This window comes from Ochotona curzoniae, unplaced genomic scaffold (genome assembly GCF_017591425.1).
Source record: "Ochotona curzoniae isolate NIBS_2020 unplaced genomic scaffold, NIBS_Ocur_1.0 contig_520, whole genome shotgun sequence".
NCBI classification, from domain to species: domain Eukaryota; kingdom Metazoa; phylum Chordata; class Mammalia; order Lagomorpha; family Ochotonidae; genus Ochotona; species Ochotona curzoniae.
In genome coordinates, this window is record NW_024466457.1 from 1,810,741 (window position 1) to 1,836,447 (window position 25,707).

The window sequence follows — 25,707 nt, forward strand, 5'->3', positions numbered from 1 at the left end:
CCAAATCAAAGATGGACTCCCAATGAAGCTGTTGGAAATGTGTAGACAATGGGATGCTGGACTGTCCAACATGTCTGTACCAGCAATGTCAGGGCATATTTAAATAACAGACTGATGGAATTATGACTCCTTATGAAGGACTATACTATTGTAGCAGCATGGGGAAGATCTGTCGGGGGTGGGAGTTTGGGGGGTAATGCCAATCTATACGAAATGTACCATAAAATTAAAAAAAAAAAATTTAACAAAGAAAAAAAGAAACTGTACTCTTTAGCTATCACTCCCAATCCTACCCACCCCCAATCTGGACCATTCATCACTGCCCTTTCTGTCCCTACTGACACCTATGCACTCTGATTGTCACATATGAAGATACCTTTCTTGAGTCATCCCACCCAGGAATAATTCCTCCAAAAATCAAGCTATTTTCACTTAAATGATCCTGTCCCTCTTGCTTCCTGAAATAAATTCCTTTATGCCTTGCCTCCTCCAGTAAGCAACAGGTTCCTGGAGGGCAGAGGCACTGCCTGGGTGCTCCCTGCATCACGATTCCCCACATAAAGTGCGTGTTCTACAAATACTCGATGGATGTATTTAACCTTGCATTCAAGCTTATTAGGATCACCTCAAATCCAGATTTTGCAACCAATATATTAGCTCTATTCACTTGCAAATTTTGCAAACCTCCATTCTCTAGTAAAAAGGTTGAAAAGAACAGGACTAAGCTCTGACGCCCAGGGCATGTCACAGGAGCTCTGGAGTGAAACATTAATACTCTGAGTCACGCTGTTCAACCAGCCATGACCTCTGCTATCTGGGCAAGGACCTAGTCCACATTCTCACAAGCACAGCATGAGTTATGGTGCTGAATTTAGGAACAGGAATGAAATGGAATGAAGATGCAGAGACTTTCCTATACTTATGGGCTGCATGAGAATGTATGCATGAGTTACTGATATAATGAAAAATCTCTTTAAAAAAGAAAAAAAAAAACAACAACCAAAAAAACTGCCTTATAAAATTTCAAATGCTTTGCCTAAATCAAGATTTATCATACCCATTGTATGCTCCTGGCCTGTATCTCAGCCTGGTAATCCCAGCAAGAAATTATTTTTATAAAGCTCATACTAGCTTCTTACGTATTAAACAGACATCAGTTTCAAAATGTCTTCCACAATTTACCATGGATGCATATCACAGTTATAAATTTACAGTTTCTGAAATGCAGCACCTTATTGCACCACAAAAATTGGAAATGAGATGCCTAATTCACTTCTAGGCACCACAGTCACTAGCCACAGCTGCTTTATCCATTTACTTGAGAGAGTGCAACAGACAACTTCCATCTGCTGGTTCACTCCCCAAATGCCCACCAACAGCCAGGCAGAAGCCAGGAGCCAGGAACTCAATCCAGGTCTCCCACATGAGTGGCAGGAAGCCAACTGAGCCATTGCCTGCTGCTTTGTAGGATGCACACTAGGAAGCATGACCTGGAGTCAGGATGGAAACGCAGCGACTCTGAACAGCACATGATATCCTAGCCATGTTCTCAAAGCCTAGGTCAAATGCCTATCCTCCCAATTTGTTCATTTTTAAGACTTACTTATTTTGAAAGTCAGAATTATAGGCACAGGTGTGGAAAGCTGGGCACTGTAACTCCCTAGGGGATGGGAAGCCCAATAAGGCCCCAAGCTACCCAGCAGTATGCTCTGGTGATTTGGAGGATGGGTTTACAGGGGCTCTGGGAGATGGTGCAGGTTGGGGTAATTGGGGATCTGATGGTTCATGTCCAGGTGAGGAACAACTACTGAGGGACTTCCACAGACAAGGCCAATGTATCTGCAGGTAAGTGAAGGGGCTGAGATCAAGTGGTTTGAAGCAGGAAACGAGAGGACCTGTAAGGGTCAGACCGAAGTGCCAATACGTGTGGGAGACCTGAGGTGGGGAAGTTAACATTGACCACCACCAGATACCACTCACTGGTATACACTAAAGCTAAGGCTGGGTCCCTATCTGGTGGGGTTAGATCACAGTACCCACCAGTGAGAATTGGAACAAGGGATGGTAATGTAAGCTGGGCCCATGACACTAACTAGCGCGCAAAAGAATCAGGTCTGAGGACAGAATCTATAGGTGGGCATGTGGGCTCACTCCTATGGAACTGCAATCTTTGCTGGCATATACAAGAGCTGTGGCTGGAAACTGCCCTGGTTGGGAAGCTAAGGGGATGCCCCAGATGGGTTGGTGTTCCCCACTGGTGAGTGCAGGGACCAGAATGGGGGCAGTGGTCTGGGCTGGACATGGCTGCAGTCTCCTTCAGTATGGATGTGGACTGGGTTTGGGGAATGCCAAACTGGGCCAGATTCCAGCAACCACTGGTGCTCATGAGGGGGTGAGTGGGTGAAAAGCTAGCTTGGTTAGGTCTTGGTACATGAGAGTTGTGGCTGGGAGTGGATCGTGTGTGGCTGGACTGTAATTCCCAAGAGTAACAACCAGAATGGGTGTGGGCCAACTAGGCAACAACACTGTTCCTCTCAGGAAAAGAGACGGACTAAGTTAACCTGGGCCAAGGACCCATCGGCATGCGCGAGATCTGCCAGTGGGAGGAGACCTGATAGATGAGCTTGGAGAATTCCTTTGTCAGAATGCAGTCCCTGCAGGTGAGTGCAAGAAACAAGGCAAGGAGCATCCCAGACCATGTCAGGTTACTGTACACGATAGCATACATGTGAGTCAGGTCTGGGGCTGGGTCAGGTTTAGCTCGTTCATAACATCTACTGGCAGATCTGAGGACCAGGATGGGGGCGGGGGTGCAGGCTGGGCCATGTCAGACTGCAACTCCAGCCAGTCCACATTAGGGCCAAGACTGGGTGCTGACTGGATCAGGTTAGGCTGCATCACCCACCAGCAGGAACTGGAAATGGGAGCAGGCTGGACCTAGCTAGGCTACAACACCTGCTGGTGAATGCCAAGGTGAGGGGAGCTATGCCATTCAGGGCACAGTGGGTGCAAGATCTGTGACCCCAGGGGCAGGGAGTCCAGCAGTGCCTAGGTCATCTGACCTGGGTCTTTGGGCACACCCGTACAGTGGGTCTTGGGTCCATGAGTCCTGGGCGAAAGGCGGGGAGTGGTCCTTAAGGCCAGCCAGGGTGGTGGGTGCCAGGTCCATGAGCACCAGGGGTGGAGGACTGTCAGGCCCAGGTCCTTGGGTCTGCCTGCAAGAACTGGTCCTCCTCAGTGGAAAAGATGGAACAGTGGATGGCAGGCTCTGACGCACATGAAGGATATCACAGCCCATTGGGGCCTACAGAAGACATCTGGTATCGTAGCAGAGGAAGAACAGAACAAACTGAACAACTACCCCAAAGGACAACACCAAAAACCTGGTTGAATGGAGACTGTAAGTTCGACCATCAGTCAATGGACATCAGAAGGGTTTCCTCATTCTTGGATTGGTGAGACTGAAAGCACTTCAAAACCATCAAAACCACCTGGGCAGAACCCTTGGAGTGTGTGCTACATTGGGACCCTGGGTTGATATCAGGTGGCCTTTCCCCATCCCCAGATACTGGGCGATTGGTTCATCCCCTTATCTTCTACAATGATCACACCCACTTTTCCCTAATTCTCAATCCTTTCCACCTTGATCAACTAGGTAAGCATTACCAAAAATTTTAAATAAATAAAAAATCATAATAAAGTCAGAATTACAGAGACAGAGGAATTTTTCCATATGCCAATTCACTCCTCAGAAGACGACAGCCAGCGCTGAGCCACACCAAAGCCAGGAGCAAAGAGCCTCTCCCAGATCTGCCACACAGATAGCAGGAAAGGAACAACTAGGCCATCGTTCATTGCCTTTCCCAGGCTGTTAGCAGGGAGTGAGACGAAGTGCAGCAGCCAGAACATGAACCGAATGCCAGTGTCACAGGCAGCAGCTTAACCTACTATGCTGGCACCCCTCCCAATCTCCTGAAAGTGACAGCCCAAGGCTCCAGCCCCTGCCACCCACATGAGTGACTTGGACTGAGTCGCCAGCTCCTGGCTTTGGCCTGGCCCAGTCTTAGCTCTTAAGGGCACCTGGAGAGTGAATCTGTGGATGAATAATCTTGTTCTATGTTTGACTTTGAATAAATAGGATATAAGTAAAACTTAACAACAACAAATCTGAGCCTTAAGAGATTTTGTGATGTAGCTGTACTTGGAAAAGTCGGCTACTTTTTCTAAGCTAGAATTACTCATGGTTGCCAACCATGAGTAAAAGAAAACACATTACCAAAAGAACTAGAACACAAAAGAAGCTAACATTAGAGAAGTACAGGGTGAAAAAGATTTGGAACACTGCAGTTTGTTTAAGAGAGAAAGGAAAGTTTTCGGCACAGCAGCTAGGACATCATTTGGTATTCCCCACACTCGCCATCAGAGTGCCTGGGGTTGAGTCCCAGCTGCAGTTCCAATCCCAGCTTCCTGCCAATCAAACCCTGGGGGGCAGATGATGGCCAAGTAACTGAATCCCTACTGCTCACAGGGAAGCCCACATTGGGCTGGGAGCTCATGGTTCCAGTTTGGCCTGCCCATGCTGCTGCAGTGATTGGAAAAATGAGCCAACAGATGGAACACCTTTTCAAAGAAACCAGTAACTGTGTGTGTGTGTGTGTGTGTGTGTGTGTGTGTGTGTGTGTGTGTATGTGTGTGTCTATGTGTGTGTCTATGTGTTTGAAGAAGCAGACAAAAGAAAAAAAGAAGCCAATATATTTGTCTTACCTCATCAAGATCTTTGGTCTCTCTGCCCAATTCATCATCATCTTCATCAGAATCAAGCTCTGGTCCAATATAATTTCCAAATTCATCATACAAGTCAGTATCCATCCTGCTAAAAATCAAAAAGAAGTGTGAAGATTCTGGCAAGTTGACTAAGGGCTCCACAGCACGGTCCCAGCCTCCCAGCTGGCCAGATCCCTACATATATTTTCTCTCCAGTTACATCAGTCCCTTAATGGCTCTCCTCAAAGTCCAGTACTTAACCCTCTTCTCAGGCCTATTACTTGTCACTTTCAAACAATGTTCCCTTCTCTTTTTCAATACTAAAAGAAACTTTTAAAATAATACCAAAAAGCAGCAAAAACAGCACAAGTAACTTTCTCTTGTTTAAATTACTGAAAGCAGGCTGCGGACACAGTACCCAGCACCCTGTAACACTTAGAATAGGAGTTGGCAAACTGGCCTATGGCCAATCAGGTCCCTCAATCTGTTTTTAGAGCATGCTCAAATGAAAATGCTTTTCTTAGTCAGCCTGGGATGGGTAGGCCTGTGTGCTGGGGCTCCCTAGGCCAGGTTGCAACACTGCTGCGGGTGGAGGATCGCCGACTGCTTAGGGCCCTGGCAAACAGCACATCATTTCATCTCTCAATGACTTCAGAAACGTCAGGATCTCCAACCCCAGAGACCAGAACTCAGGGCTGTATGGTCTGGCCTTGGCACACACGTTGCCTGATTAGACCACCTCTGTTGCCAACTCCTGTGTAAAGAAGCCAACAACATCTCAAGGTAATGATGAAGATGCGAGGGGACAGAGCCATTGGCACTGAGTGGAAGTTCTCTGGCCCGTGAGAGGCATCCATCAGATGACAGAAAAGAGATTCTGAGCCTGAGATGGGCAAGCCCTATACCCCTAGTCAGCAAGAAGCAACTATAGAACACATGATGAATCTGTACCCTTTAGCAATCCTCAGATTAAGAGTCGGAAATCTCTGAGGAGGGAATGAAATGGGACTTTCATTTAGTGTCACGAACTGGAAGTCAAGCTCCCCCTGCTATTTGTAAACCCCACCTGCCTATCTATCAATCAAATGACTTCTCCCCTAGGACATCCCTAGAGGACCTACAGTGATATCATGAAACCACTCCTCTTCCCAAGATCATACCAAGACTGGCAACAGGGAAGGGTGATCTTTCTCTTCCACAGACGATGAAAGGCAGACACATTTCCCTCTCTTCTTCCTTTCCCCTTCTGACCCACTCCACCCCGAACATGCCCCAGGTGTATCTGTGATCGCGCCTTTTAAATAAATTTAAAAGAAAAAAACAGTTTACTACACATTAACTCAGAGTTGAGTAACACAAGTTTCACTGGGACACAGCCATGCATGCTCATGTACACTGTCTGTAGTTGTTGTTGTACTGTAACAGCAAAGCCGAGGAGCTGCGCAAGACCATTTTGTCCACAAAAGCTGAAACTATTATGAGGTCCTTAATGGGAAGTCGGCCAACCACTGGCTCAGTGTGCATGACCCTCACAAACAGGGATGCCTCCTGTAACCAGAGTATAACCATCAAAACTAAAACACAAACACGATCCTGTACTACCTAAGTCACAGACCTCATTCAGGTTCTACCAATGCTTGCACAAGCAAGCTGCATAGCCGCGGATCCAAGCCAGCTTTTTGGTTGCCATGGTTTACATCTCTGTCTATCCCAGGTCCTGTCTTTCCTTGTCTTTTGTGACTTAACACCTTCAACGCCTACAGGCAGGGATTGTGCAGACTGCTTCTTACCTGGATTCTGTCTGACACTTCCTCTGAGTACACCCATATCACACAAATGATACTGTGTTTCTGAGTTTCCTATAGAGTGGTGTGTTATTTCAACGCGATATTATTAACTTTTATTCTTGTTTATGTTAATATATGTGAGATTTTCTGTTACAATGTTACTAATTTTTCATTATGATTAACTAGTACTTTATAGGCTTTATTAACGGCAACTACTGAAACTCAATCATTCAAGAGGCAGGCCTGGGCCCAGGAGTTAGGATGCTGGTTACATGCCTGGGTTCCACACATGCCTTTGGCTCTTCAGCCTGCACCCAATGCAGACCCTGCAATGCAGTTATAGCTCAGGTAACTGGCTTCCTCTCACCCACCTGGAGACCCGGATGGAGCTTCCAGCTCCCAGCTTGGCTTGTGCTAACGCCTGGCCACCATGGCCATTTGGGAAGTGAAAATACAGATGGAAGCTCTTTCTCTCCTCTATCAAATACCAAAAAATTAACAATACATAAAAAAATAAAGCAGGATAGGGCAGATATCATGGAGCAGTGGGTTAAGCTATCATTTGCAACAAAATTTGGCCTCTGTTTCCAACCCAGCTTCCTGCGAATGCACCTGTTGGTACCTCAAGTACGGGGCTCTGGTCACCCACGGCAAGACCCAGATAAAGTTGCTGCCTCCTGATTCAGCCCAGTCCAGCCCTAAGTGTTGCAGGCAATTTGGGGAGAAAGCTACTAAACAAACATCTCTCTTTACTTTTCTATCATTCTGGCTTTCAAATTGAAAAACTTAAAAAAAAAAAAAAAAAAAAAAGAGGCGGGGGAGGAGGGGGCGGAAGGTTGAGCCTAGCAGTCAGACGTTGCTGGGGTGCCTACATTTCACAACACAGTTCCTGGGTTCAAATTCTGCCTCCCTTTGATTCCAACTACCTGCAGATTTACAGGGAGAGAGATAAAGAAAGATCTTCTGCTTGCTGGTTCACTCCCCAAATGGCCACAACAGCCAGAGCTGAACGAATTTGAAGCCAAGAGCCAGGAGCTTCTTCCAGGTCTCTCACATAGGTGCAGGGTCCCAAGGCTTTGGGCATCCTCCACTGCTTTCCTAGGGCGCAAGTAGGGAGCTGGAAGGGAAGTGGAGCAACTGGGACCCAAACCGGCACCCATACGGGATGCCAGCACTTGCAGGAGGGGGATTAGTCAGTTGAGCCATCGCGCCAACCCCCCATCAAGTCACGATGGACTAGGAGAATCCGGTGTTCTTCATAACCCCCACCCCGGTTGCAAAGCCCAAGAGCACCCTGAATAAGCAGGAACCGCGCGTGTGGAAATGGAATGGAAAATCTGATGCTGAGATACTGATGTTTCTTATGTTGGGCTAACACCACCCTCAATGCCATCTGCTGAGTGTTTCCTGCAAACAAAAAACGTAACTGAGGAGCTCAAGATTGGCAGTTAACTGTGTTCAGAACATTTTCATATGCATATTTTTTTACTTCCACAGAGCTGTCAGAACAGCGCTCGTTTTGTTCTCCCAGGACTTCCCAACAAGCAAGCGCATGAAGTTTCACCGAAGAGCCGCCGTTCCGGGATCAGACTCAATTCTGCAACAAGGCGATCACACCTGCTCTTCTCTGTCAGAAAAGCTCTCGCCTCAGATCTAACTGTCCTTTGGCTCTCCCAGAGTCCCCGCTCACTCTCCAACCCTCACCTTCGCTGCTTTACTCATCGACCTAGTCCTACCCGTTCGTTTCCTGTCCATCCCTCCCGCTATAACTTAAGCAGAAGTTCACTGAGAACACTGAAGGACGCGTGGAAAGATGGCTGAGCTACCTACAACCTCACACCACCGGGGACCCCGGCTCACCAGCAGCTTCCCGCTACCTGAGATTCTGCAGAGAAACCTGAATAAAGACACTAACGAGCTAACGCCGACACAAACGGAACAGGAAAAGGGAGGACCGGGCAGTTAACGCTCCTCGCCCGGGAACGGGACGCGAGGGATGGAGGCGACCGAAGGACACCGTGGGGGTAGCAGGCGCTTTCCGGATCCCGACACGAAGTTCTGTAAGGTCCTACCCTTCCCGGACCAACCTTCCCACGCCGTCCACCTGCAGCCCAGCTCACCTGCCGCCCGCTCGGCCCACACGTCCAGTCCGCCGCCGGAGACCGCGCGCCCGCCTTCGCGTCACGCCGACGCCAGCCAAAAAGGACCCCGAGACGCCGGGGTCGCGTTGCTGCCGTGAAGGACAGCCGTGTGCCTGAGAACAGGCTCTGAGGAACGCCGACCGCAGACGCAGAAACAGACCCGGCGGTAGAGTTAGGAATGCCAAACTAAAGCGTGGGCTGCTCCATGCCGAGTGAGGCCTGAGTGCGCATGAATCTGGTCAGGCAGCGCGAGGCCACCTAAAGGGGGCTTTCGATCTGATCACGTGGGCAGGTGCGTGGCACAGTTGCTAGGCAACCGCTGATGTCGGTTGTGGACGTCGCAGAGCTGGCCTCCCGTTCTGGCTTTGTCAGGGACTCCTCAAAGAAGCAAGGGAACCCAGGCGGGGACCGCAGTGGTGAAGATCCGGGTGGCAGGGTCGGGAGGACAGACGGGTTAGTCTTGCTGATTTGATGACTCTGGAAGGCTCAGAAATGGGACTTCTCGGAGTTCAGTTCCAGGCCAGCCCAGACCCCTATACGTTCCGCCGTTTTCCCGGATGGTAGCAGGTGTTTCTGCCACTACATGTAGCCTAACTCCCCAGAAGTTTGAAGTGCAGCGCGGTCGCATTCCGAGCCCCGGCATTTGAGAAAAATGTGTGGAAAATGTTGTTAAAAGTTGTGTTTATTTTGATGCAAAGATATGTATTAAGGCCATGCTTATGATGGGGATCTTCAAAAGGTGCATGAAAATGCATATTATGGAAAAGACAGGCAGCAGGAGTTGGGACTTGCTAGGTTAGGCCTCCATCTGCAATGTTAGCTTCTCATGTGAGTGCAGGTTCAAACCCAGCTCCCTGCTGATGTGCCTGGGAAAGATGGAAGACGGCCTCGGTGCCTGGGTCGCTGCAACCCATGAGGGAGGGAGACCTGGTTGTAACTTCAGGCTCCTAATTTAGGCCTGGTCCAGCCCTGGTTGTTGCCGCAATTTGGGGAATGAATTAGCAGATGGAGGATCTTTCTGTCTGCTGCTCCCCCCTCTCTCTGTAGTTCTGCCTTTCAAATATTTAGAAAACTATGCATGGTTTCAAAACATTTTCGCATGAAAATTAACTTATTTTAATCAATGTTCATTACTTCTTTTAAAAAGATTTTTATTTGAAACTCAGATTTTGCAGGGAGAGAGATCTTCCAACTGCTAATTCACTCCCCAAATGGCTAAAATGGCCAGAGTTAAGACGATTCGAAGCCTGGAGCCATGAGTTTATTCTGGGTTTATTCTGAGTTTATTCTCCCACATGGGTGCAGAGCCCAAGGACTTGAGCCATCCTCCTCTGCTTTCCCAGGCCATAAGCAGGGAGTGAATGGGAAATGGAGCAGCCAGGGCACAAACCGGTGCCCATATGGGATGCCAGTACTTGCAGGTAGAAGATTGGCTTACTGAGCCACCGCACCAGCCCCAATGTTTATTACTTTTAAATATGTAAAATATGTATGTGTTTTCAATTTATTTGGAATAGATAGAGACACACAAAGATCTTCCATCTGCTGGTTCCCTACTCAGATGCCCACAAGAGCCAGGACTGGACCAGATGGAGCCAGGAGGCTGGGAGTCGATTTGGATCTTCTGTGTGGGTGGTGCCTCTCAAAGTGCATATCCAGAGAAAGCTGGATCCCCCTTGGAGTAGCTGAGACAGGTGCTTGGCATTCGGACACAGAGTGCAGGTGTCTTAGGGGCCCCAGATGGCTGCACCTGAACATCTGCATTAACTGCATTTTCCCGGGAACATGTAGAAGTGCCCCTATAAATGCTGGCACTAAGACTAGACTATGGAGAGGACTAATCTCTCCATGGGAAGGGCCCACCAGGTCCCTGTGGGATGGGCTGTACAGGCACAGTGGCATCACTGAATGCAGGGCCCTCGGCACCTGGCCCCAACCCTGGGCAGAACAGAGGGGTTTGGGGGCTGGGAAATTGTCGTGCTCCCTCTTTGCTACTCCAATTGCCTGCCCAACCATCACATCTGGTTTGGCTGGAAAGTGTTCTACGAAAGATTTTTCCTAAAGGATCAAAGATGATTTCTGAGCTCAGGAGTAACTGACAGAAGCTGAACTTTTGGGATGGCATTGTAAGCATAGCAGGTTAAGCCTGCAGTTTGGGACATCCCCATCTCATAGCCAAGGGTGCCAGTTGAAGCTTGGACCACTCGGTAGTTCCCATCCAGCTTTCTGCTAGGACATCTGGGCAGTAGCAAGTCATGAGCCAAGGACTGGGATCATGCTCCTGCCTTGGGAGACCCAGGTGGAGTTCCTGGCTGCTGGCTTCAGCCTGGCCTAGACCTGGCTGATGTAGACATTTGGAGAGAGAATCAGTTGTTTATTTGAAAGAGTGACTGACTAGCTCACATCTGCTTGGTTCACTCCTCAGATGGCCACACTGGCTAGAGCCAGGAACTAGGAGCTTGTTCCACAGCTGGGTCAGGAGTGGAATTGCCAGGACTGAAACTGGCACCTCTGTGAGATGCCACCAATCTTTTTTTTTTTTTTTAAGACAAAGCCCAAAACTGAAAGTCAGAACTGTATTTTCACTGATCTGTCTTTGTGAGTCCTCACTGCTCAACTCAGCTCCTTTGAGCGGAGGGCTTGATTCTGGAAGTCCACCCCATGGTGAGGGATGTGAGCTGCCATCTGTGTCCTGGCAAAGGTTTCCCAGGCACCACCCCTCCCCTGACGCAAGTACCCTCTGCCCTTCCAGGTACATGGACCACACGGGCACCATCGACTTTCAGGCCCTAGAGAGGGAGCTGCAGGCAGCGTTGGCGGCCGACGAGAAGTACAGGCGGGAGAACGCAGCCAAGCTGCGGGCCGTGGAGCAGAGGGTGCCTTCCTATGAGGAGTTCAGGTTGGCTGCTGGCCCTCAGCCTGTGTGATCTGATGCAGATGCCTTAACCTCTCTGAGCCTCCATTCCTCATGAGTAAGAAGAGCAACCACTGTCGTTGAACGAGTTTTTGAGAGTGGGATTCTGAACATGGAGACCTGTGAGACGCTTACAAACTATTGCTGGATCCGTTGTCACCTTCACTCCGTCCTGCAATGGGTTGGTCCTCTGTCATGAAAACCCTGCAGAGGGTGAAGCCCAACCTCTTCTTTGCCCACAGGGGTATTGTGCTGGCATCCCATCTGAAGCCACTGGAACGGAAGGACAAGATGGGGGGGAAGAGAAGCGTGCCCTGGAACTGTCACACCATTCATGGGAGGACCTTCCCTGAGGTGACCACTGAAATCTCACAGGTAGGCCAGTCTTCACCTCCCACTGTCCCCCCAACCCTGGGATTCTCGGCTTCTCAGCCCTAGTGCTGACTTTTCACCACACATGCATGCACACGCACACACATACATCCACTGCCCCTATTTCTCATGCTGGACCAGCAGACAGGCTTCTGTCCACTGCCCCTAAGTGGAAGCTACCGGAAATCAGGGAGGCTGAGCTCAGCTGGGCAGGGGGAGCCAGGAAGAGCTCTCAACTCCCCTTCCCTTCTTTTGGATCAGGAGGAGATCATCTCCCAGCCCACCACCTCAGCCGAGTTCTACCGTAACTGGCGGCGCCACTGGCGGAGTGACCCCGAGCGCTACCAGGCCCTGCTGCAGCTCGGGGGGCCAGAATTGGGCCGCCTCTTCCAGGTGGACGTGGGATTCGGACTCCTGGGTGAGCTTCTGGCAACACTGGCTGCTGAGGTGAGGTTGGCTGACAGGACCGCAGTGCTGGGGATCCTGCACAGCCTGGCCAGCACGGGGCGCTTCGCCTTGAACCTGAGCCTGTTGAGCCCTGCAGAGCGAGAAAGCTGCCGTGGCTTGTTCCAGAAGCTGCAGGCCATGGGAGCTGCCAGGACCCTGGAGGAGGAGAGGTGCAGCCAGCAGGAGCAAGGCTCAGAGGAGGTGTCTGCCAGGCTCCTGCAGGATCTGCGAGCGATGTATGGAGTTGACTGATGGGGGCCAGCTGCTTTCCAAGGTCCCAGCGGCTACTGGCCAAGGCCTTGTGATCTCAGGGTTTCTACAGGCCCACTGTGAGAAACCCACCCCCAGTCTCTCAACTTGAACTTCTGAGAACCAAAGCAGGAACGGAATTGCCCCCTCTGCCCCAGCCCCTCCGTGTCTCAATATCATGGACTGTGGAGCCATAGGTCAGCGAAGGGCCCAGGAGCCTGAGGGCAGATTTCCGCTAAGCTTCTAGCCTGCTGGCCCCGAGAGAGGGATGTGTCCAATCAGGAACAGCCTCTCCGCAGAAGAAGTAAGAAGCACACTTTGCAGGCACATGAGACACTCATCTCCACAATCCTTAACAAAAATATCTCTAACCCAAACCCAGTAAATGGACATTTAATCAACAGATGATCAAAGGCTGTCTCCTTGGCAATGTAACATTTCCCCCCTAGGGACCGAACCCTTGGGCACAGTGGACCTGGGAAAGCGCCCAAGTCATCAGTCCAGATCTGGCCAGCTTCCTGGGTAGCCATCCAGTCCTCTGTTTCTTGTCCCTCAAACCCCCGACCCCCGACAACCACCACTCCACCACACTGAAGAGGGGGAGGGCTTTGCCAGGAAGCGCATGGCAGGCCCTGGAACACAAGGCAGAACAGATGTCCCTGCCCACACACCTGGGCCCTTCTCATTCCCTCTGCCCTGAGCCCATTCTTGGAGGGGTGGGGGTAAGGGGAGTGCCAGTGTTCTAGAAAGGGGAGTGAGGATCAGGTTCTAGAATGGCTCCACCTTGAGGTCATGTCTGGAACAGCAGAAAGGGCATCTGGCCCACAAGCTGGGAATAAATGGCCTGACCCAGGGCTGCTTTCTCTCCAGCCTCCTCTTCCTCCTCCACCTCCTGCGGCTGCTTAATCCTTTCCTCCTACAGAGAACTCTTCTCGCTAGCCATCTGTTTTCTCGAAGCCGCGTGGGCCCTCAGTGCCTAGGCTCTGCCTGCCCCCTCCCCCACCTTACGCCTGCCTCCTACAGGCATGAGGGCGGCCAGCTTGGCCCTGCTGCTGTGGGCGTGGGAGAGCCTGCGGGCCTTTGAGCTCGTGGAGAAGGAGAACATCTTCCAGAAGACACCCTGCCCTGCCTTCCTGATGTTCGACAATGCGGCCTACCTGGCCGACATGAGCTTTGAACTTCCCTGCCACTGTAAGCCAGAGGAGGTACTGGCCGTGGTCTGGTACTATCAGAAGCACCTCGGCAGCGGCCACACCAGGGTGCTGACGGACTTCGACGGGCGCGTGCTGACCGAGGCGGCCCAGGTGCGCGCGGGCAGCGACATGCTGGTCCGCTTCAGCATCCGCATGTTCAGCCTGCTGGTGTTTCGGGCACAACCCGAGGACTCGGGCCTGTACTTCTGCGGCACCCACAAGGGGGACTACTTTTATGCCTACGATGTGGACATCCAGAGCAGCGAGGGCATGGTGGCCACCTTCAGGGACAAGGGCGAGGAGCCCTTTGAGGACGAGTACCGCGGGAACCTGCGCATTTTCACCACTTTCTGGGAGTGGACCCCATGCGACCGCTGCGGAGTGCGTGGGGAGCAGTGGCGCATCGGCCTCTGTTACCTGCAGAGCCCGCACCTGTCCCCGCGCTACCGCAAGACCATGCCGGATGTGGTGTCCTGTGGCTCGAGCGCCCTGTCCAGGAAGCTGCGGGACGCAGCCAGGGACCACACCCCCGAGTTGCTGGTTCAGAGCTGCCAGGAGCCCTGCAAGAAGCGCAAAACAGACCGGAAGGGCGTGCTGGCCATCTACAACTATGTGTCCAAGCTGGGCAGCCGGCCCTGGGTGCCCCAGGTGCCCATCCAGTTCCACCAACAGAGACTGGGTCACGGACTGGTCATCTCGTGTCCCGGAGCCCGGCCCGAGCACGCGGTGGCCTGGGACAAGGACAGCAGACGTCTCTACCGCACCGAGTACCTGAAAGGTGTCAACAGGTCCATGCGGGTGTTCATCGACCACGGCAACCACCTGCACATCCGCTTCACCCAGCTCGGTGACCAAGGCATCTACTACTGCTGGCGGCAGGGGCAGCTTGTGGCCGGCTTCCGGCTGAGTGTGTCGTCTCGCAGGCGCTACGCTGCCTCGCTGTCGGACCCTGAGACTCGCGCTGTGGTAGAGCTCACCCTGATGGGCTACCTGCTTATCACGCTGGTGTTCATCGCCATCCATGTCTGCCGCTGCTGCTGCTACATCTGCCGCTGCTGTCCCAGCTTCTCCCCCTAGGCATCCCCTTGCCCGTAAGATGAGTTGCACTGCCACCTGCTTCTTAAATAATGCCAGAAGCTCCAGGGGTGGGGTAGGGGTGCTGTGCCCTGGGATACTGGGTAAGGGGGTGTGGCTAGATCAATAAGGGACAACTCGCTACCCTCGTGGACAGTCCTGGGGCCTGATCTGAGACGTGGGGAAAGTGGGTGGGAGAGATGGGGCACCAAGTCCAGATGGAGGTAGCCATTAGGCACAGGTCTTCAGACTTAACCCTTAGGTGGGAGCAAAACAAAAGACCGCCTGGTCGGTGTGGGTGTTGAGCCCCTGCACTGGTTGGGAGGCTGCAGGTGGCTGTGGGTTGCAGCAGAGCAACCGGGGGAAGAAGGAAGAGAGGAGGGAGCTGGTGCCCATCCCCCTGGGCTTGCTCCCGGCCTTTGACTGGGGCTGGCAGGGAAAGCAGCTGTTTGAGGTACAGACACGTTAAGACTGGGATAGTAGAGGCAAGGCAGGCAGACAGCATGCCAGGGGCTTGCTCAGGGACTGGACCCAGGCTGGGGGCAGGACACCTGTGGCACAGTAGGATCCCTCAGAGTGACCAGTGAGGGGAAGCCCAGCAGATCTTGCCCGCCCACTACATCTTGGCCATAGCCCCCCTGCCTCGTGAACAGACTGGAGTCCACTCTTAGGCAAGACCACACAGCACTTGACTTTATTTTTCCTCCATGGCTAAAGGTAGCAGCAGGAAGGAGTAAGGGGAAGAAGGCGCCGAGTCTGGGGAGGTGGGCGAGACCCTGCTTCTGCCGCCCTCTGGGCTGAGAGGCGAGAGGAGAACCCTGTTGTTGGGCACCGAGTCCCACTACATACTCTCCGAAGTTCCCAGAGAAAGTGGAGCAGGCACCATGGGGTAGACATGTGACTTCAAGCGTCCCCAACCCCCAGGTTACAGGAACACAGATGTCTTTTCTGAGCCATACCTCTGTCTCCCCAATTCTAAATCAGGGTGCTACCCAAACTGTGGGTTGCCCTTGGTGCAGGAGAGGGATAGCCGGGGTCCTTGGCTGAGGGAAAAGCAGCTGCTTCCCTGGGGTAGGGTGGCCTGAGCAGGGCCTGAAGCCAGGGAGCCGGGACTGCGCAGCTGCGGACAAGGTCTTCAGACCCAGGTGGGAGTCATGTGCTGCCTCGTGGACAGCAGCCCCTCTCCTCCTTCACCATCTTCAAGAAGTCATGTCACTTCCTCCATTTCCACAGCACACATGCCAAGTGCAACTGGTCAGCCACATGCACCTCCACGCTGACATCCATCTGTCCCCTCCCCATCTCTCCTAGTGCACACATACCCAGTCTGTATGGAGTGTCGGGGACAGCCTCATGGGTCTGACCTCTCTCGACCCACACCTAGCACCCCTTTCCTCTCCACTTCACTGTAGACCCACCCCCAAAATGCTGACAGCCAAGCTCCCACGTGGTGGCTGAGATTCGGGAATCTTCATTTCAAAGGTCCCAGGGTGGCAAGCTGGCCCCATCCACTCTCAGTCTGACCAAGGTCAAGCAAGAAGAACAGCAACTAGCTCCTGTCTGGGCTCCCTGACCTGCAGGGACTTCCTAAACTGGGTTTTACTCCAACAACCTAAAGGAACCCGAAGGCCTGGAAGGACTCTCACTCTGGCAACGCATCACAACAGGCATCCAGGATGAGCTTGATCGGGTTCCTCCACTCCACATCTCCACATCTCCCTTTCCCCCCTACTTGTGCCCTGGCTGCTAGCCATGCCCATCCACACTGGGCCCTGTTAGTTGTAGTTGCTGGGTGCAGGGTGGGTGCCATCCGGCTGAACTACTGCTGCCAATGGAGCCTGGGGTGGCAAGCTAGCATGGGAGTGGCAAATGGTGTGTAGATCCAGCAGAACTGGGCTAAGGGAGGAGAAAGGTGGCCATCTTGCTCCTGCTGCAGGCCCCTCCTCTGCAGGGCAGGGCCAGCCATGGCCACACCTCCCTCATCCCTCCTTGTGCTCCTGCTTGGATTCTTTGATGACCTGTAGAGGGACAGGGCAACAACAGTCAGGAGCTCGCGAAGACCACAGACCTCCTGCTATCAGCCTAGTCTTCCTGGGGTCTCAGTTCTCTTGATGGTAGCCTCAAATAACTCCCTCAGCCGTCTGCAGGGCGATGCAGTAGCACCCAGGACACACACCTGGCACCTGGCAGGCTGATGTGTGACAGTGGCTGGGGCCAGCACGGATCACTTTCCTTCTCCCCGTTCCTCTGCAGCTGCCCTTGTCCTTGACCATGCTGGACAGGAAAATGCTCCCTTTTCCATACTCCTTCCCCACAGACCCTAGCCAGAGCTATGAATGAAGTCAGCTTTCATTCATTCTCTCCCTTTTTCCTCCAGATCTGGTACTTGGGCCACCGGGGTCTGAGGGTGAAAGGGGAGACAGGAGCTGGAACGCCCATGCATGGCTGAGAACTGCCTTGTGCAAGAGCTGCTTTCCAGGGCCCCCATTTCCTGGGAAGCTATCCTCACCTCTCCATCCCGCATCTCCACAGTCTTCACCACGATGTTCCGTTTGAGGTGGCCTTCGGATACGGACTTGGTGTCCAGGCTGGTTTCTATGAGTGGGAGGGAAGGAGACCTCCCGTGGGCTTCCCGGAACACTGGGGTCTTGTCTCCCACACCTACCTCGCCTATCACACACGCACACCCCGCCTATCACACACCCTGGCCATGGGCATATCAGCCTGATCAGCCAGGCAGAAGAACTGAGGCACTTGCAAAGGGGCCAGGGATGCCCGTCACACACACACACACACACACACACACACACACACACACACACACGCTACCAAATCCCCACAGTACTGTGCAGGTCCCAGCAGGTGTGGCTTCACCTCAGCCCCTTCACCAGCCCTTGCCTGGCACCCCGTTACACCAAGGAAGGAAGACACAAGTTTGAACTCAGGTAGCTGGAGTTTAAGTGCCAGCTCAGCCACTAGCCAGGCACCTGAGTGCGGGCCATGGCAGCTGGCCTCTACCTTCTGCAAAACTGTGATGATTGTGCCTGCTTCTCTGAGTGGGACCGAGCCAGAGCACCAGTTTGAGTCCCATCTGCTCCACTTCCAGTCCAGCTCCCCCAGGGCTAGGAAAGCCACAGAGGTCAACCCAAGTGCTCAGACCCCATGGGGTGTCAGGCTCCTGGTTTGCACCTGGCCTTTGAAGCCATTTGGGGAAGATTTGTCTTTCCCTTTGTGTGTCATTCTGCCCTTCAAATAAACATTTAAATAAAATGTGTGCTAGACATCTGGTACATTTAAGTGCTCACTGTATGTGGGCTCCTTTCCTGTTCCCCTCACCCCTTGCCCGTTTCCTTCTCTCTGCTGGTTGCCAAGACCCTGCTGGCTGTGCCCTCTGGCCCTGGCAGGGTGACTTCTGCCCGCTGGCCTGGCCGGGCCTTCTGGTCCTGAATGTATCTCCTATTCTTAAATATTCCAGCACAGACGTGGACTGTTCATCCCCATTCCTAAACCCCCTGCAGCAAGGAATCACTTGAAGGCCACACACGGTTTAAAAGCAGTTTAGCTCCCCTCCCAGCCGCTCCCTATACAGAACCTGTCACACTCACTAATGCTTGGAACCAAGAGCAGGGAAAACCTCACTACGGATCAGAACAGCTGTCCTAGGGGAAATAACCATCCAGGCCAAATCAGCATGGAGCCTTGGGCCAGGCGAGCCACCAGGGACTTCTAGAGACTTCTCAGGGACAGGGAGGGGGTTGCAGCAGGGTGGTTAGCATCTGCTTAGAGGCCCCAGAGCATCCAACTTTGACACTGACCCCACGTTCACCCCCACACAGGCACTGAGGTTGCTGGGAAACAGCACCGTTCCCCTTTAGGGGAAGCCTAGAAGGCGATAGCTGGGGAAGACCAAGAGACTTGGGGAGGCTTCCCCCCGGGTCCAGCTGGACGAAGCGCACTTGTGGGAGAGGCAGGCTGCTAACCGAGAGCCGGTGGGGCTCCAATTACAATCTGGTGAGCCTGTATTGGGACAACCCGTATGGTGAGGCTTTTGAGCTGTCTTGTGACCTTGTGACCTTCCCCTTCTTTGCTGCTGTGGCCCCCTGTAGTGACAAGCAGTTAGAGAAACACAGGAATTACACTTAGAGGGATGGGCAAACAGGCAGAGGGGGAATTCTGCCGTGGAGAAGGAGTCCGGTGGCACATGGGGCAGGGCAGGTGCAAGCCCCAGCTGGAACAGTCCCCAGGGCACGGGAAGTAGGAGTGGGGGCAGAGAGAGGATTAGGGAGTGTTTTGGCTCCCAGGTCTGTATGAATCCTGAAGTTTCCCAAGCACAGCCCCAGCCCCAAACCAGAGCAACCCACAGGTCTGGTAGAGGCAGTGGAAGTCCAATGCCCACTGCCAAGGCTTGGATCTACTGACCTCGGATCTGCAGGTTGGAGAAGGTCTGCACAGGAATGGTAATGCTGAAAGAAAAAAAAAAAAAGCAAAGGGGGAACTCTGGCCTGGGGGCCACAGCCTCAAGCAGGGCCATCAGGAGCACCCTTTTTTTTGGGCCATTTGAGTCAGGTGACTCCACTGCCACACTGTCCCCAGCAGCCACATCAACCTCTGGAACCCCCAAAGTCTGCCGGGACCTGGGTGTGAAGTGCAGGAGAATGGCAGGAGTTGAGGGGTGCAGAGGTGTCCAAAGAGGTGGGAGAAAACAGGGAAGACTGTGCTGGGTGGGTAGGGTCCGACCTGCCCACTTTTGGGGGTGACCCCAGCCTTTGAACCTGGGACCCAATCAGTGTAGATTGCATTCACTCACCCTTTCATTCATTCCTCAGGATGTTCTTTGTGTTAGGAGAGGGGTGGTGGGAGAGGCAATGAAGACGGAACTCCCAGGGCAGTCAGCTGGGCTGACTGAGGGAGATCCCACAAGGGCTGTGGGCAGGGCTCACCGGTTCTCCTCGCCCTCCAGCAACTTCCTGTAAGTGGCGATCTCGATGTCCAGGGCCAGCTTGACGTTGAGCAGGTCCTGGTACTCCTGCAGGTGGCGGGCCATCTCGTCCTTGAGGCTCTGCCCCTCTTCCTCCAGCCGGGCCAGCGCTTCTTGGTAACCTGCAACCTCCCGGGCATGACGCTCTTCCTGCTCGCGCATCTGCCTCTCCAGGGACTCATTCTGTGCGATGGAGCCGGCCAGTGGGTCTCATGGGGTCCTGACCCCAACCCCCCGCCTTCAGTCGGCGGTCCCCGCCCGCTGGTGCACCCTTTGCAGCCTCCCCGGGGAGCCAGGCCATCCGTGCTCACTGTGCCCCGCAGGGACTCCAGGTCGCAGGTCAAGGCTTGCAGTTGGCGCCGGTAGTCGTTGGCCTCGTGCTTGGTCTGGCGGAGCAACTCCGCATTGCGGGCAGCAGCGTCGGTCAGGTCTGCGAACTACAACGGGAGAGGCTGTTGGTTGAGGGGCAGGGCATGGCCAGGGCCCGGCTGGGGTTACAGTGGCTGTGGCCAGTGGACAGGGGCAGGGTAGCCACTGCAGACCTCAGCACCTAGCCTGGTACCTATTCAGCCAATGAAGGAAGGGTGGGACTTGGCGAGGTGATCCAGAATGTTTTGCACTGGCAGATGTCCCTGTACGATGAAACTGGTTGGGGGCAGATGGCAGATCCCAGGAGGGCTGTTTTTGTTGTTGTTGTTGTTTTTAATGATCCTACTTAGTTGATTAGGGTACAAAGGGTCAAGGGCTACAGGAAAGTGGGTAATACCATTGTTTCCACATTGATATCACTTTTTTCCTGTATCTGGGGTCAGGGGAGAAACAAAGGGAAAAGCCCCACCCAGCCTCCCACCCATCCCAGGTCCCCGATGTGAGGCATGCTCTGAGGGTCCTGCTCAAGCAGTTTTGATAGGTCAACAGTTCTGAATTTCTGCCAATCTCACCATTCCAATTGCAATGAAACTTATTCAGAATCCACTGGCTGACATAGTCTCTTCATGGTTGGGGTTCTGAGATCAGCAATTCAGTTGGAGGGATCTCCAAAGAAACTTCATCTGAGATGAACCCAAACCTGATTCGTGTGTAAGTTTGCCAGTACAGGGTCTGGCACAGTCCGTCGCCCCAATCAGCTTATGCACATGCTGGTTGTTGCAATTGCTGGGTCAGTTCTGTTTCCAGCCCTGTCATCCTCTTGAACCAATGGGTGTTGTAGTCCAGCTCAATCCTACCCACTTCATACTCGGTCCTCACACAAACCAGTGGGAGCTGCAGCCTAGTTGGGGTGACTCCCCATAACCCCCACTAGGCCTGCTCCCTACCCTGGTTCCCATGCATGCCAGTATGTACGCCAGGCTTGTTCAGCCTGTCCCACATCCCACTTAGCTCTTGTACTTGTCAATGGGTATTGAAGCCTAGTTCAACCCAACCAACCTACTATCCAGCCCACACACATATTGGCAGGTGCCTTTCTGTCTAGCCACCCCTGCCCCTGTCCTGGTTTTCGTGCTCTCCAGTGGGAGTGGTTACCTAAGAGGGAGGTGTCTACTATCTCCCTACTAGGCTACTCCAACTTCTGGATTATGCACTCTCCAGGTGGTTCTGGCATTTAACTTGACAGAATTGGCCCCCAGTGTCAGCCTCTGCCATCTGATGATGTGGCTAAGCCCAACCAACCCTCACCCACTCTAATTTTTGCTTGCACTAGTAGGAACAGTCAGCCCAATCTGGCCCTTCCCCAATCTAGTCCACATGAGGCCCACAGGTGTTATAGCCCTGCCTGATCTGGTCTGCCCCATCCCAACTCATGCTCTCCACTGGGAGTGGTGTCCAGCAGGGGAGCCCACATTCCCCTGCCGGCTTTGCCTCCTCCTCCCTGGTTCTCACATGTGCTGTTTGGGTGCTGCAACCACATCTGGTACGGCTCACCTCGAGGGCTGGTTTTTGGTAACCTTCCTCCCTGTGCATGGCTGGAGGGGCCCTCTGGTCCCATCAGGTGCTGACACTGCTCAGACCATGGCGGGCTTGTGCTACTCTTGGTTCTCGGTTCCCTGGCTAGGCCCGAATCAGCGTCTGGGCCCTGCCTCTCTGTGCGCTCTCCTCTGCAGCACCCAGGTCTTGCCCCTGCAGCACCCAGGTCTTCCCTCCATTCATCTACAACCTATGTGGCCTGAATGTCCCACATGCCACCCCAACCCCAGACCCCTGGTTCCCACACTGCAATAATAACATGAGTATTTTTGGAGTCACCCGGGCATTTCATATCACTTCTCTGCAGAAGGCAGGTCATACTTAAAGAGGACCTTGCCCCAGCCTCTTCCAGCACCCCGTTTCACTGGAGGGAGTGGAGCAGGGAGGGCTGCCTGGAAGAGTCAGGTTGGTCCCAGGAAAGGCTACCTTGGAACGGTACCACTCCTCTGCCTCGTGCATGTTGCTGGATGCCACCGCCTCATACTGTGTGCGGATCTCCCTCAAGGCTGCTGTGAGGTCAGGCTTAGCCACGTCCAGCTCCACGTGCACCTGTTGGCGGGCTAGCTGCTCCTGCAGCTCCCGTATCTCCTGGTCAGGGTGAGAGAAGCGGCCCCTGGCTCAGAGTCTGGACTGTGGCTGGGGCCCCACATAGCATTCCACCCTCTTCTGCCTGCCCTCTTTGGCTATGAGCTTTGGCCAGGGGAAGCCAGGTGGCCTGTGTTGGAGAAGGTGGAACAGACCAGATGAGGGGTGTCCCCGTGGGTTTCCAGGTTCGCTGGGACCATGGAGTCTCATGCGAGGCTCTGAGGTCAGAACAGAGTATGACCTGAATAGGGTCACACACCTCGGCTCGGCACCTAAGCCAGCCTACTCTGAGATGGAGGCCAAGGGACTGGCTGTGTGGCCATGGTGGAGGCCCCATTGTTCTGCAAGGACTGCTGTCTCACGGCTGTGGGCCTGTTGTCCTTGGTAAATGGGGTTGTCTCTGAATGGCTCGGATTAGGCGTTAGGAATTCCCTCGCCGCCTTTGCAGTCTTTCTGCCTTCCTAGTTGGCTCTCCTCCTCCTCCTCCCACTGCCTCAGTCTCCCCTTTGGGCCCCCTTCTCCACCCAGCCTCACCTCCTCATGAATCTTTCCCAGGAATCGGAGCTCCTCCTCCAGCGACTCGACTTTCCTTTCCAGGTCCAGGCGGCCTAGAGCAGCTTCATCTGCTTCCTGGAGTGGACAGGGGTGAAAGGCCACTCTGACCCCAGACTCCACTCCCCCAACTCTATGGCTTTGCCTTCACCCTGCCTCCTGGGGAAGGTGGCGCTCAGCATCTCATTCTGGGGGACTGCCATTTTCACCCTCTGCTGCCACCTGCTCCCCATCACTGACCTGTCTGTAGGTGGCCAGGTTGTTCTCAGCCTCCAGCCTCAGATGGGTTTCATCCTGGAGCCTGGTGAAGAGGGGTGGGGGACACATCCCTGGGGCCAGGTTCTTCTGAGGAGCCTTAGACCCCTGGGGCGGCTGTCTTGGAGACACTCCCACCCCCCAGGACTGGCAGAGTGGCAGGAGGGATAGGGGTTAGAGGGGGCCTTGGCTGGGAAGGTAAGCAGCCTTGAACCCATTACCCAAGTGCCTTATCACAGTCGCTGCACCTGCTTCTGCTCACATAGACACATCTGTGTGAGTGTGCTTGCTGCTGCATGAGCACACACACTTGTGGAGGGCACACATGCCCACCAGCTTAGCAGGGTCTGTGCCCCAGGGATTTCTCCAGTGGGGAGCAGTTGGGGTGCCCTTGGGAGTCAGGTCCTTGAGGCCCAGAACTACTTTGTTGTCCAGCCCAGCCCCCTAACTGGCTTGTGAGGCAGAGCCCTTGCCTGAGATGCTACAGGTGGCAGCCGCACCCTTTGCCTCCAGCCCACTCCCATCCCTGTCCTGTCCTCACTTCTGTTTCAGGGTGCCCAGGTCCTGCGCCAGATTGTCCCTCTCCACCTCCAGCCGAGCGCTGCTGGACGTGAGCTGATCAAGCCGCAACCGCAACTCCCGCAACTCAGCCTGGTAGACATCGGCCAGCTTGGTGGGCTCCTTGGCCCGCAGCTGGTTGAGCTCTGCTGCCAACGCCTTGTTCTGCTGCTCCAGGAAGCGAACCTTCTCGATATAACTGGCAAAGCGGTCATTAAGCTCCATCATCTCAGCACGCTCACTGGTCCGGGTCTCCTTGAAGCCGGCATTGAGTGCCCCAGCCAGGGAGAAGTCCACCCGGGCCGGGAGTGGAGCAGGCATTCGGGCCAGGGAAAGGCGGGCACTGGACCCCTGGCGGCGCCCAGGAGCAGGAGACCCAAACACCATCTCAGCTGAGGAAGAGGTGTAGGAACGGCGAGCAAGGGAGGTGGTACGTCTACGCTCCATCATGGCTGGTTCTGCAGGCTCCTGGGCCACAGACTTTATGGAGGAGTAGTTGGGGGTGGGTACTGCCCAGATGACTCGGCGACGCCCCCTGGCATGGCCTGAGGGGGTGGGGCTGGGCCACAGCCTATCTGCAGGCTTCCTGGCTGGGTGCTGGGTGCCAGTCCTGACCCTAGGAGTGGGGAGACCCTGACTCTTGGCAGGAAAGGGTAGAATGACTCACCTGTCAGCCCTGTTTCCCATTCCCAGGTCTTTTCTCTCTCAATACTTCCTTCAGGGCCAGCCTGGGGCTGGGAGTTCAGGGAAGTGCAAACCGGCCCTTGCTAGCAGGGAAATGGCCCATTCCCAGCAGTCCCCTGGTGTGCTCCTTCTGAGCACAGCTAACGCCCCCATGTTCCTGCCCTCTGTGTGTTACTAGTGGTCCCAGCCAGGAACGTGTCTTTGCAGGGTCAGTTGAGGTCTCCCTCTTGCAGTAGGCAGACCAGTGAGGAAGTGTGGAGGGCTTGAGAAGGGGTCTCTGACAGCTCACCCTCCTTGCCTGGCCTACGCAGACCCCGGGCTGTGACAGCTCCACAAAGTGGTTATGAATGAGCTGGCTGGGCCCATGGCATCCTTTGTTGCAGTTCCCCTGGCAGCCCTTACTCTCCCACTGGAGATTTATCTCCTTCAAGTCCCCACACATCAGGCAGGGAAAGTGGGAAAGGCCTCCAGGGCTGTGTGCCTTTGGGCACCTCAAGCTGCAGAGTCCTGCCAGGAGCTTCGGCCTTGCGGCTCCAGGTCCACCCACCCCGCTGCTGGTTCCCTCAACCCTCTGGGTCCTGAGACTTCTGGGAAGCAGATAATTCTCCTCCTCTCCCTCTCCCCCCAGCTCTCAGCCACCTCTGGCCCTGCCTGAGCCTCTGCCCCTTCTTCTGGGCACTGGCTGAACAGAGCCTTGTTCGCTGGCGCCAGGGAGGGCGCCATTCAGTGAGGGCAGCCCCCAGGGGGCTGAGCCACTTTTATTCTGAGATGTCAGGCTGTCAGGCCCCTGGGGACAGAGTGATTTCCCCCCTCCCCCCACAAGTGCCCTTCTCAGAAAGCATGTGAGAGGAACTGGGGTGCAATGGGCAGCAGGCTATGTGCCCATCCTGACCATTGTGTCCGTGCCAAGGTGAGTCACTCTGTGGGTACTGCCAGGTCTCCCACTTGCAGAAAAGCCTGGCTTGCTGCCCCCGTACCCCCAGCTCTCAGGGCTGACTCAGTCCCTGTCCTCTCCCTGACCCCTCAGCATGAGCCTGTGATGAGCCAAGGTCCACTCTGTGTGTCCCAGAGTGGAGAGGGGACAGCCCCAGGACCTGAGCAGAAGGAGGGTAAATCTTAAGGAGAGGACTGTGGTGACTTGGGAGCCTGCTGTGTGTAGGGAACTGAGGCAGGGCAAAGGACCTGAAGG

General features: G+C 54.0%; 4 protein-coding genes across 5 annotated transcripts in view; 2 read left to right on the top strand and 2 right to left on the bottom strand.

Moving 5' to 3' along the window:
• Positions 1-8,758, bottom strand: part of EFTUD2 (elongation factor Tu GTP binding domain containing 2) — a 36,909-nt gene extending 28,151 nt beyond the window's left edge. Inside the window, exons 1-2 of one of the 2 annotated variants that reach the window (XM_040989306.1) lie at positions 8,672-8,758; positions 4,765-4,873 (exon numbers count right to left, since the gene is read on the bottom strand). In XM_040989306.1, the coding sequence (XP_040845240.1) occupies positions 4,765-4,869 (105 nt within the window). In that variant the 5' untranslated portion in view covers positions 4,870-4,873; positions 8,672-8,758. The remainder of the gene's footprint in view (positions 1-4,764; positions 4,874-8,671) is intronic. The other variant, XM_040989307.1, reaches the window with a different exon arrangement.
• A 256-nt stretch (positions 8,759-9,014) lies between these two features.
• CCDC103 (coiled-coil domain containing 103) lies at positions 9,015-12,677 on the top strand. The gene is made up of 4 exons (XM_040989208.1): positions 9,015-9,145; positions 11,445-11,591; positions 11,849-11,981; positions 12,240-12,677. The coding sequence occupies exons 1-4, from the start codon at positions 9,015-9,017 to the stop codon at positions 12,675-12,677; spliced, it is 849 nt and encodes a 282-aa protein (XP_040845142.1).
• Positions 12,678-13,699: 1,022 nt separating this feature from the next.
• Positions 13,700-14,944, top strand: FAM187A (family with sequence similarity 187 member A). Its single transcript, XM_040989209.1, has one exon. It carries the CDS (start codon positions 13,700-13,702, stop codon positions 14,942-14,944), a length of 1,245 nt encoding a protein of 414 aa, XP_040845143.1.
• A 3,972-nt stretch (positions 14,945-18,916) lies between these two features.
• On the bottom strand, positions 18,917-24,281 carry LOC121162271 (glial fibrillary acidic protein). Its single transcript, XM_040989191.1, has 8 exons — positions 23,818-24,281; positions 23,262-23,322; positions 23,004-23,099; positions 22,311-22,472; positions 20,231-20,356; positions 19,882-20,102; positions 19,361-19,404; positions 18,917-19,041 (listed from the first exon to the last, which is right to left on the bottom strand). Exons 1-8 carry the CDS (start codon positions 24,279-24,281, stop codon positions 18,917-18,919), a joined length of 1,299 nt encoding a protein of 432 aa, XP_040845125.1.
• Positions 24,282-25,707: the final 1,426 nt, after the last annotated feature.